The 12,765-nt window shown below is 41.1% G+C and overlaps 1 protein-coding gene across 1 annotated transcript in view; it reads left to right on the top strand.

Annotated features, from left to right (window-relative positions):
- Positions 1 to 12,765, top strand: part of LOC128057493 (ATP-binding cassette sub-family C member 4-like) — a 213,842-nt gene that overhangs the window by 110,210 nt on the left and 90,867 nt on the right. Inside the window, 1 exon segment of the mRNA XM_052649910.1 lies at positions 9,917 to 9,996. Coding sequence (XP_052505870.1) covers positions 9,917 to 9,996 — 80 coding nt within the window.

Here is a 12,765-nt window from a genome sequence, read left to right as displayed (position 1 = left end):
GTAAACAATGGAATTTAAAAGGGCAATAGTTATACATGTAGATAAGACAAGATCAATTTAAGTGTTCTTGGGATAGAAGGTATAGATGATTCCCACTGGGTCAGTGACTCCTGAATGGGTTCTTTGCCTGGAATCACAAATGCTACTTTTTAAACCTGGTTGTGTATAGTAGAGCAGAAACTTTATTCATTGATTAAGGAATAAAGGGAGAGCTTATGCTCAAAACACACCTTCTCCCCAAGGGGAGGTGGGAGTAGAGGAACTTTAAGGGATAGGAGGCAGGCATGTCACTGGGGCTCTAGGAAAGGGGCAGAGATTTCTGGAAACAGCCAGGTTAGCTGGAACATGTGCAGTCTTCCACACTCCTTTGCACATGGCGGGAATTGTGCCTAGTCCAGTACAAATTCCCACCTTGGGTAGAAATCTTAACATGGTAATGAAGCAAAAATAACTTTCAGATAGTTCCAGTCTCATCTGTGCATGGCCATTCCTGTAGTTAAGTCAGAGGTGGTTCAGGGTGGTTGGCCACAGCATATCTCTCAAAGCATAGCTGCAAAATATCTCTGTCAAATACTAGATGCTTTAAAAACAAACACAGAGGTAAATTAGGACAAAGATTATTTAGCTCCCAGGGGTGGGTATGGGTGACAGAAATGTTCAGTTTCTTCCTTGCTACTCAAAGTGTGGTCCCTGGACCCAGCAACATCAGCATCACCGTAGAGTTGTTAGCAATCCAGAATCTCAGACCTCACACATGCTCTTGAGAATTTACATTTTAAGCAGATCCCTGGGAGATCTAAGGAAGACATGAGCATTGGTAGACTCCGTAGTGATCAGAATTAATCTTTCCAACTTTTCCACATATTGACATGTACCAAGATGGTCATTAAGTGGGTTATATATCTTACAGTCTTACTTCAGTAAGAGCCACTTTTAAAATTACTCATTTTACTAATATGTTTCCTATTTTTGTGTAAGAGTCCAGAAGCACAGAAGGCTTAATGTCTTAGATTGTGTGTGAAATGTGGTCCATGTTTACAAAAGGTGTATAATCTAGACGTGAATTCAAGGCTAGTAGACATAGACAGTAGTTAAACCACTAAATAGATTATATTATAATATGTTCTGAGGATAGACCCAGGTCTCTGGTGGAATCTGAAAGGACACTGAAACAGTTCCTCATCAAACAAAGTGTCAGAAAAACTATGTCTTTAAATATGAGAGTTGCTTATGGCTTTGCTAAGAGCCTGTGGAGTCTTCTTCTGGGCCCCACTTGGTTGCAGGGTATCCTTGGTTCTCAGCTATAAACATAAAGATTGAGGGTGGAGTAAGATGTTGGCAACAGCAAAGTGTATCAGTTGAAAGCACAGTGTTTTAAATTTTTTAAAGAAAATAGTGGATAGGTGGGGGTTGGAGTGCATTTTAGGCAACCAATAGTAACCCCAAAGGACACTGCCATGTTTAAAAACAATTAAATCAGACCAGAGGGGGAAAAAAAAGAGAAAACCCAATGAGACCATTGGTGCTCCAAATTTTAGATCTGAGTTTCAAGAAAAGATGTATTTCTGTCAGCTTTTAAGATGACAAAACTCTGTAGTCTGTAGTCCTTATGAAAAAAAGTTCTCACTAATAGTTTCTTCCTAAGTAGTAATTTGAAAATTTAACTTTACAAAAAAGTCTCATTTCCCCAACTAATTTTAGTATGCAGTCTTTTGTTTTACCTGTGGTGACTGTTCTAGTCAAGGCTTTTGGGTGGCTAGTGGCAGAATCTACCCAGGTTAGTTCAAAGAAAGAGGGCTTGATGGAAAGGAAATGGGCGTCTTGCACACCTGGAGCAATGCTGACTTTCCTGGAGCTAGAAACTGGGGTCCTCATGGGTATTGGAGCCACTGTCACAGGATGCGTGCATGTGCCCAAGCTCCCTGGTCTCTCACCTTTGCTGGGTGTGGTGACTCTGCTCTACTCTTCTGGTTTTTCCTGGCCTTATAATACTCAGGAGGGGAAATCAGAATGACTTGGTGGCTCGTCATGGATTAGGACCCCCTGGTACTTTGCTCCATTAGCTGTGGTCAAGGCTCTAGCAGTTTCCTGGGAGAGGAGTAATTATTCCCAGCCTGTCTGATAAAGTTAAAGGAGTTCAAGTGAGTGGCAGATTCCTGGAAGCAATATTTGTCATCAAGAGTCTCAGGAAAAGAAAGGGCTAAGGTTGAGATCTAGACAGGGTGTGTGGGGACTGAGAACCTTCTTAGTCGGTAAGCAGAGGGGAGAAAAAAAAATTTTATCAGAATAAGGGTATACAATCAAGAGTGATGGGAGGTAAGATGGGCACTATCCCTAGTGAAAATAAGAGGCAGCAAACAATATTGCAGGAAGTTGCCCTGAAAAGTGAGGTTCCTTGTTTCCTTTCTCTGCTGGATGGAAATCTCAGGATGGCTTGGCAGTAGCACCCGCCCTATGATGAAATATTGTATGCTTAATACTATTGCATCATCCTGAGCAAGGTGGGAACTTGTCTCCTCCAACATCAGAAGCTTGGTCTACAAACAAATTTGAATATTTCTGTTTGCTATAGAACCCCCTTCTTAAATTACCATCTCTAAGGTGAACATCCAGATGAATGAAAAGGGCTCTGTTTGCAAGGGATGGACAATAAGGGAGACAGAGGGGGTGTCTTTTCCTCTACTTCTCCTTCATTCTCCAAGGCAACTCTTAAATCTCAGATGCTTCCCAGGATAAAATTTGGGAAGACTAGGCCTGGTTTTCTTTCATGCCCTTCAAAGCTCTAAAGTCCTCAAACGACAATAAGGATAACACCTTTCACATGAGAGGTGGCAAGACAACACCGAAGAACTATACAAAAAAGATCTTCACCACCCAGATAACCATGATGGTGTGATTACTCACTTAGAGACAGACATCCTGGAATGCGAAGTAAAGTGGGCTTAGAAAGCATCCCTATGAACAAAGCTAGTGGAGGTGATGGAATTCCAGTCGAGCTATTTTAAATCCTAAAAGATGATGCTGTGAAAGTGCTGCACTCAATATGCCAGCAAATTTGGAAAACTCAGCAGTGGCCACAGGATTGGAAAGGGTCAGTTTTCATTCCAATCCCAAAGAAAGGCAATGCCAAAGAACACTCAAACTACCGCACAATTGCACTCATCTCATACGCTAGTAAAGTAATGCTCAAAATTCACCAAGCTAGGATTCCACAGTACGTGAACTGTGAACTTTCAGATGTTCAAGCTGGTTTTAGAAAAGGCAGGGGAACCAGAGATCAAATTGCCGACATCCATTGGATCATCTAAAAAACAACAGAGTTCTAGAAAAATATCTATTTCTGCTTTATTGACTATGCCAAAGCATTTGACTGTATGGATCAGAACAAATTGGAAAATTCTGAAAGAGATGGGAATACCAGACCACCTGACCTGCCTCTTGAGAAATCTGTATGCAGGTCAGGAAGCAACAGTTAGAACTGGACATGGAACAAGACTGGTTCCAAATCGGGAAAGGAGTATGTCAAGGCTGTATGTTGTCATCCTGCTTATTTAACTTATATGCAGAGTACATCATGAAAAATGCTGGGTTGGATGAAGCACAGGCTGGAATCAAGATTGCTAGGAGAAATATTAATAACTTCAGATATGCAGATGACACCACCCTTATGGCAGAAAGTGAAGAAGAACTGAAGAGCCTCTTGCTGAAAGTGAAAGGGGAGAGTGAAAAATTTGGCTTAAAGCTCAACATTCAGAAAACGAAGATCATTGCCTCTGGTCCTATCACTTCATGGCAAATAGATGGGGAAACAGTGAGAGACTAGTTTTTGGGCTCCACAATCACTGCAGATGGTGATTGCAGCCAGGAAATTAAAAGATGCTTACTCCTTGGAAGGAAAGTTATGACCAACCTAGAGAGCATATTAGAAAGCAGAGATTCATGTTGATGTATGGCAAGACCAATACAGTATTGTAAAATAAAGTAAAATAATAAAAAAAAGCAGAGAAATTACTTTGCCAACAAAGGTCCATCTAGTCAAAGCTGTGGTTTTTCCAGTAATCATGTATGGATGTGAGAATTGGACTATAAACAAAGCTGAGTGCCAAAAAATTAATGCTTTTGACCTGAGGTGTTGGAGAAGACTCTTGAGAGTCCCTTGGACTGCAAGGAGATCAAACCAGTCCATCCTAAAGGTAATCAGTCCTGAATATTCATTTGAAGGACTGATGCTAAAGCTGAAGCTCCAATACTTTGGCCACCTGATGCAAAGAAGTGACCCATTGGAAAAGACCCTGATGCTGGGAAAGATTGAAGGCAGGAGGAGAAGGGGATGACAGAGGAAGGGATGGTTGGATGGCATCAGACTCGATGGACATGTGTTTGAGTAAGCTCTGGGAGTTGGAGATAGACAGGGAGGCCTGGTGTGCTGCAGTCCATGGGATCACAGAGTCAGACATGACTGAGCGACTGAACTGAACTTAACTTCGTAATTTAGATGGTATCTGCATACACATAATCTCTTTCATCTTCATGATCTTTTATCCTGTGATTTTCATCATCTCCCTTTTACAGATGAGGGATTTTCCTCTCAGTGGAGGTTGAATGAGTTACCTAAAGGCGTCTTGCTGCTGAAGGCCAGAGGAGGACCATTACTTGGCGGTTTTCCACTGGTGGTTTCCTATTAATATTTCTGTTGCTCTTTTAGTTTCATAAACTTCTTTGAGCAGCCACCGTATTGATGACCTATTCTAACAGCAATTAAGTTTTGTTAATTTTAACAAAAACAAAGAAAATATGAAACTACGACTTCTATAGCTTGAGGTCCTAGTCTCAGGCTCACCCAAGCTGAATTAGTTTATGTAGAATGATGCAGGAAGTCCATGCTGGCCCACCTCCCTTAGTGGCTCTCTCATGCACACAGGGATCCTTTTCAGCCTGGTGATCATCTGCAGGCTTTACTCCTCTTTGGCCCAGTTTTAATCCATGCCCCTGCATGGCATGTTTGCTATGCCTCTTTGGAGAGACTGTGCTTCTTTTTCAATATGTTGCATGGATGTAGATCCAACTTCTCAGTGGGACAGTGAGTCTTTTATTATCCTCCCCACCCTGCCCCTCTACACTTCACTGGACTCAAAGCCTGGCTTTGGCACTGCACTCCTGGCATCTGACTTTCTGCAGGGCTGTCAAACCAATGGCTGATTCTTTTCAAAAAAGTTAGGTTCAGGAACCATTAATGAATCTAACCATGGACACGTATAAAGAAGTTCACAATATTGAAGAGTCACAGAACATATCTGCTCTTACTTGCGTGACCTGATATGGAGTTTTTTTTTTCTGATGACTAAAAGTTATGACCAACTTAGACAGCATATTAAAAAGCAGAGACATTATTTTACCAACAAAGGTCCGTCTAGTCAAGGCTATGGTTTTTCCAGTGGTCATGTATGGATGTGAGAGTTGGACTGTGAAGAAAGCTGAGTGCTGAAGAATTGATGCTTTTGAACTGTGGTGTTGGAGAAGACTCTTGAGAGTCCCTTGGACTGCAAGGAGATCCAACCAGTCCATTTTAAAGGAGATTGGTCCTGGGTGTTCTTTGGAAGGAATGATGCTAAAGCTGAAACTCCAGTACTTTGGCCACCTCATGCGAAGAGTTGACTCATTGGAAAAGACTTTGATGCTGGGAGGGATTGGGGGCAGGAGGAGAAGGGGACAACAGAGGATGAAATGGCTGGATGGCATCACCAACTCGATGGACGTGAGTTTGAGTGAACTCCAGGAGTTGGTGATGGACAGGGAGGCTTGGTGTGCTGTGATTCATGGGGTCGCAAAGTGTCGTACATGACTGAGTGACTTAACTATAATTATATAAGACTAGTTCTTTGGTTAAAAAAAAAAATAGCACTCAAAAAGACAAATACTATGTCACTGGTGAACCACAGAAACCTTAGGCACCTTAGGCTGAATGAAAGAAGCCAGACCCAGAGACCCCATATTATACAATTCCATTTGGATGTTATGTTCTGAAAAAGCAAATTTATAGAGAAAGAAAGTAGAGTAGTGGTTGCCTGAGGGTGGAAGGGGGATAGGGAATCACTGTAAATTGCAGGAGAGATCTTAATTGGAGCATCAAAATATCTTAAAACTGATTTTTGATAGTGGTTGCATCACTCAGTAAAGTTACTAAAATCCAGTCCAATTGAATTGTGCACCTGAAATGGGTGAATTTTATGAGATGTAAAATATACCTCAGTAAAAATATACCTTGATATTTTATGATACATAAATATTTAATTTTTGTTGCTTAAAAAGATATAGCAAAGACCAGATGTAGGAACTTCAAAGTTTTAAGAAACAGTTTGTTTATAACTAAGCTGAGACATTCTAGTTGTGGGTCAAGTGTCAGAATTTTAAAGGTGACTGAATCTAGCTTAGAGTAGACTCGGTTCTTAAAATACAATCATCATGAATTTGTATTTTGACAAGTTCAATGGCATCTTTTGTGATATTATGTCTTGTGGACAAGACAGAAAACTGTGAACCAGAGCAGTTAGGAGGACACTAATTGGTTCTTGGCTATCATGGTCTTCAAGGGGGGTTATCTCTCTGCCCCTGTTTCTCTCTGCCTTTCTCTTTCCCCTTCCCCTGATCCTCTCTATCACCCCTTTCTTCCTCCTCCTCCTTGTCCTCCCTCTACTTTACATTTTTACACAAATAATACACAGTGTAGAGAAATAAGAATGGGCAGAAAAAAAATTAAAGTTGCACGTAATACATTACAGACTTGTTTCAGACTTGCTCAGATGACTTTATAAATATGCCACATTCAACAGATTGATGCACTTACTGACTCCTGGGGATGTAATCCCAGACATGGATTTTCTGGGTCGGAAGGGATGCACTCTTAGAGTAGTTTACGCATATTGTTAAATTGTTCCCCCCAAATCTACCTGTGCTTACAGATGGAAGTGATGTGTCCAAAACATGATCTGGCCTCTGGAATTTACTGTGGTTGTAGCTTTGTGACTGTCTATGCAGGATGAGGGGAGGTGGTGATACCACTTTACCCTAAAGTAATCAAGACTTGGGCACAAGGCATTAACTGACACTGGCTGTCTGGGTCTGGTCAAGAGACTGCAGACAATATAGGACCATGCCTTATGAGGGATCATTGAGGCACCAAGGAATAGTTGCTACAAAGAATATGATTCATTTCACTCAAGTATTTGAAAGGCTGTCATATCAAGAGAAATTAGATGCACCTTGTACGGTTATAAGGGCAGAATAAGTAAGGATGTTTTAGGAAGACAAGATTCAGTTTAATGTGAGAAATCCTCTAACACAGACCAGTCTGAAAATGGATTGGCTTGCCCCTGTTCATCTGAATCCCTCTTCCCTCTACATCCCTGGAGATCTTCCATCAGGGACCTCATGTTATTTGGATGAAGAGTTATGGCATGTATGTGAAAGGAATTCATGATAAGGATTTAATGTTTCATTTGGAGACTTCTGAGAAAACTTTATTACTACAAGGCTGTGAACTTGATATCACAGCTGTAGTTAAAGTGTGCTCAGTAGCTCAGTTGTGTCCTTTATATGACCCCATGGACTGTAGCCCACCAAGCTCCTCTGTCCATGGGATTTTTTCAGGCAAGAATACTGGAGTGGGTTGCTATTTACTCCTCCAGGGGATCTTCTCGAATCAGGGATTGAACCCCTGTCTCCTGCTTCTCTCTATATTGGCAGGCAGATTCTTTACCACTGAGCCCCTTAGGAAGCCCAGTTTATCCCAAAGCCAGAGGAAATATTCTGCAAACACCATATGTTCTCTTAATGTTTCTTAGAGCAAGGAAGAAACTGTTGAACTTTCTGATCTCACATTTTTTTACACTCAGCTCACTGGTGAATAAGTGCTTAGTTTTTTGATGATCTTTGATATTAGGTTCAGTTTGTGTAGTCACTATGTGGGGAGATGTTTTTTTCTCATTGTTTCTATTCTTGTATTCTACACTCTTTGCCAACCCTTGGTCTCTCAGACCTTAAGGTTCACATATCCGGTGAAAGGTAAAGGGGTAGTTTTTACATACTGTTCACTTTATTTTAAAAATTTTCAGTACTGCCTTCAATACTTTCTAAGCCAAATCATACTTGTAGTGTTTCTGAATCTTGCCAATGTTAAAAAGTAGCATTTTTCAAAGAAATTACAAGTATTTAAACCACATTTTTAACATTTTTGACATGTATTTTATTTATTTCAAAATTGCTACTTTGAGAAGTATAAAAATGACCAGAGAGGTCACAACTTTTGTAAGAATATCTGCAAAACTTCCCATCTGATTTTAATGTTCCTGAAGCACAACTGATTAAATAATAACCCGGTTTCTTGCCCCTCTAAACCGCCTGGACAATAGCAGAAAGGGTGTCACCTGCCAGCTTGGAGGGTATGCAGACTCTCTGGCTCCCCCAGCACTCCTGAATCAGAATCTGCATTTTACCAAGTTTCTCCTGCAGCTCCTGGTGGACTTTCCCAGGGGACGTGATGCTGCAGAACCTGGGGCTCAGAGTCATCATCTTACACTGTGGCATCGTGACTGGGTTCTTTCACCTGCATGAGCCTGTTAAATCCTGAGATTTGCCCTCTAAAGCAGGCATTCCTAGAGGCTCAGAGAAGTTGTCACTGGGCCTGCAAAAGTGTCACTGAGAGACAGTTTCTGGAGTCTGTATTTCCTAAACCTGAGAAAGGAAAATTGAGACACAGGCTGTGATAGCCTGGGTAAGGGTGAAATATTCCAGTAGCTCCAGCTCCTGGCATGGGCAGACCCTGTGCTTCTGCCAGCCAGGTGCCCTGTGGAGGACAGCAGAGCCACAGTCAGGCCACAGAAACTCAGCCCTCAGCTGCTGCTCATTCACGGTCCAGCTGTGGCTTGCTGTGCAGGCCTTGGGAGGAAGTCATCTCTGACAGAGGTCAGGAAGAGCAGGTCAGGTTCCCATGTCTCATCTGCAGGCTGGCTTCCTGGAGTCTCAGTTATAAAAGAAATTCAGGGGTCTAGGTAACAGGAGTTGCTACACCAAAGTCGTGTGTGTGCGTGCGTGTGTGTGTGTGTGTGTGTAGCTTCAATTTTTTAAAATTTGATCATTAAAGGACTAGATATTCATTAGAAATTAGTTCTAGTCTTCCAGTCTTGCAGCCTTTAGGATATACTGTTTTTGTGGATTTTGAGAAGGGAAATAAAATCAATAATGATAAGTGATCTTTAATCATTACATAATATTGCCATTTTCCTGCCTACATCCCTCTGGTCTTCTTAGATGCTTAAGCATGAGTCTATGTTTGTCACATCTGGTACACCTGTGAAAATAATGACATTACCATGATAGTAAACTCACAACATGAAGACTACAGGAATCTACAATTTCCTGAAATGTGACTTGTTGTGAACCATTTTGTGGGAAAAAAAATTTACAGAGAGATAATAATAATGTTTATTTTAAAAGTATCACATCAGAATTAATTTTGATAACTAAAGCAAAATTAGTATAATGATTGGGATTAATTGAAGTATTTTGCAAGTGTTTATTTACTGACTTAGCACTTGGAATGAGTCTTAGGATGGATCTAAAAAGGGAGAAGATTCTCAAATTCACCAACTCTTCTTGATGCTGCCAAGAAGATTCCCCCCATTCTTTTAAAAATCAGGGCTCAATTTCAACATCCCACCCACTGCTATTTGGTAGAATTTTATCTCTGTTTAGATATCATCCTATTTTCTCTTTCTTTACCACTGACATCAGCTTATTTCATATGACTCTATAATAAATGCATATAGTTTAAAAATATTGTTTTGGTTTGTTCATGAATTGTTTCTCTTAAAGGGCTTACTTATCTGGGGAAGTAATTACTTGTGTCCTGTTCTTGCAGGAAGAATTATGAATTGTTTCTCTAAAGACATTGGCGATATGGATGACTTGCTGCCCCTGACATTTCTTGATTTCATCCAGGTAATGTAACAGTCCTGTCACAGTTCTCACAGGAAGAGCACAGAGTCTGTTTCTTAAGGTCTTTTCACAGGGGCTGAGGGTGATCCTTTCAGCCTGACAATGTGTCCTGTTATCTTAAGTGAAAGGTCATGTTTGTAAGAGAAAGGTGCAGTTGTGATTGGGAGGCTGAGTTAACATGAGGATCACCTGGGGCAGGAGTGTCTACACAGTCACGTCAAGGTTGGTCTGAAGCAGCGACATGCTGGGTAAGTGGTTCTCCCTCTGCCTTCCAGGTGTCTGGCATGGATTCTCTTTACTGTGAGGGCATTTAATAACAGAATCACCTCGCATGGAAAGATAGCCTAGATGAACTAAATTATGTGTCTTATTACCACAGAAAAGAGAAAGTGTTGATTGCTCAGTCATTTCTGATTCTTTGTGACCCGATAAACAGGAGCCACTAGTCTCTTCTGTCTATGGAATTCTTCAGGCAAGAATACTAGAGTGGGTTCAGTTCAGTTCAGTTCGGTCACTCAGTCATGTCTGACTCTTTGCAACCCCATGGACTGCAGCAAGCCAGGCCTCCCTGTCCATCACCAACTCCCAGAGCTTGCTCAAGCTCATGTCTGTAGAGTCGGTGATGCCATCCAACCATCTCACCTGCTGTCATTCCCTTTTCCTCCTGCCTTCAATCTTTCCCAGCATCAGGGTCTTTTCCAATGAGTTAGTTCTTTGCATCAGTTAGCCAAAGTATTGGAGCTTCAGCTTCAGCATCAGTCCTTCCAATGTATATTTAAGACTGTTTTCCTTCAGGATTGACTGGTTTGATCTCCTTGCAGTCCAAGGGACTCTCAAAAGTCTTCTCCAACACCATAGTTCAAAAGCATCAGTTCTTCGGTGCTCAGCTTTCTTTTAGCCATGCCCTTCTCCAGGGTTTCTTCTTGTGAGCCCCTAGGGAAACCCATTACCACAGAAGACAAGTATTTGTTGTACCATTTTTTTTTTGATAAGACCAGGTGTGGTTACTTACAAAGAAAAGATTAATAAATGATAAGTTGAAAAGTAATAGCTGAACAAGGAAAATAAAGAGCAGTTATTGAGGATACAAAGCCTTTAAGCCAATAATTCAAGTAAGGGATCAAAGTCATCTCAGAAAATGTCTTTTTTGTTTTTGTAAGAATTTCTTTTTAAGTGGCAATTGCTCTGTTGTAAGGTGTCTTTAAAACAAAAAGATAGAAATACCATAGACATACCTTCTATCCAGCCTTTGTTTTATCTGTGAACTTGAGATTCTAAAGAACGGTGTTGGGTCCTCTCAGCTCTCATCTCCTCATTTAGAATGCTCATTTGGAATGCTTTTTTGTTGTGGTTTAGTTCTGTATGCTTTTTAGTGATTCAAGCTGTGGCAACTTTCCACGTGTTCATTTTGGAAGTGAAATGCATTTATCAAAGGCTACACACAGAAATGCAGCAATGAATTTCTGTGCAGTGCAACCTATGGGCAAAGGCTTCCACTGTTCCCAGTGAGAAGTAAGCTGAGTCTCAGAGGCAGAGTACTCTTACTGCAAAGATACATCTTTTTAGTTTTTCTTCTCGGCAAACTTATTTTACAAAGGTGTCCTGTTGGGTTCAGCTATGTTACTTATCCTCAGAAGCAGTCTTTCAGTAAAGAGGTGTCACATTTTGACAGTGATTGCTAATTACTTTGAAAAGATTTTGTGAAAGTTCTGTTCCTTAGCTACAACAAGCTAGGCCAAGGTTGGTTTTCTAAAGCTGACTGGCCTGCTGTGTGCTTAGCACATGGTTCATTAGCCCTTATAATCAGAATCAATTGCATGTTTTTGTATGATGTAGGACAGGGATAGATACTGCTAATTTCAGGATAAAACAGCCTCAGTAATGAGGAGAGAAAACTTCAGTTTCATTGATTTCGAATCCCAGCTCCTTTGTACTTCCATTGATATCAATATACCAGTTCATGGTGCATGAAATAGAAAATGTCAAATCGATCTTATCTTTGGAATATCTTATTGAATAATCTTGTTTGGTTTAGTTAATTAAAAGGTCTACCACTTTTTTCATTCAGTTCAGTTCAGTTCAGTCGCTCAGTCATGTCCGACTCTTTGTGACCCCATGAATCGCAGCATGCCAGGCCTCCCTGTCCATCACTATCTCCCAGAGTTCACTCAGACTCATGTCCATCGAGTCAGTGATGCCATCCAGCCATCTCATCCTCTGTCGTCCCCTTCTCCTCCTGCCCCCAATCCCTCACAGCATCAGAGTCTTTTCCAGTGAATCAGTTCTTCACATGAGGTGGCCAAAATACTGGAGTTTCAGCTTTAGCATCATTCCAAAGAAATCCCAGGGCTGATCTCCTTCAGAATGGACTGGTTGGATCTCCTTGCAGTCCAAGGGACTCTCAAGAGTTCTCCAACACCACAGTTCAAAAGCATTAATTCTTTGGCGCTCAGCCTTCTTCACAGTCCAACTCTCACATCCATACATGACCACAGGAAAAACCATAGCCTTGACTAGACGGACCTTAGTCGGCAAAGTAATGTCTCTGCTTTTGAATATGCTATCTAGGTTGGTCATAACTTTTCTTCCAAGGAGTAAGCGTCTTTTAATTTCATGGCTGCAGTCACCATCTGCAGTGATTTTGGAGTCCCAAAAAATAAAGTCTGACACTGTTTCCACTGTTTCCCCATGTAATTCCCATAAAGTGATGGGACCAGATGCCATGATCTTTGTTTTCTGAATGTTGAGCTTTAAGCCAACTTTTTCACTCTC

The sequence above is a fragment of the Budorcas taxicolor genome, chromosome 12, assembly GCF_023091745.1.
Source record: "Budorcas taxicolor isolate Tak-1 chromosome 12, Takin1.1, whole genome shotgun sequence".
Lineage (NCBI taxonomy): Eukaryota > Metazoa > Chordata > Mammalia > Artiodactyla > Bovidae > Budorcas > Budorcas taxicolor.
The sequence above is the reverse complement of the archived record's forward strand: the minus strand, read 5'-3'. Positions and strand labels throughout refer to the sequence as shown.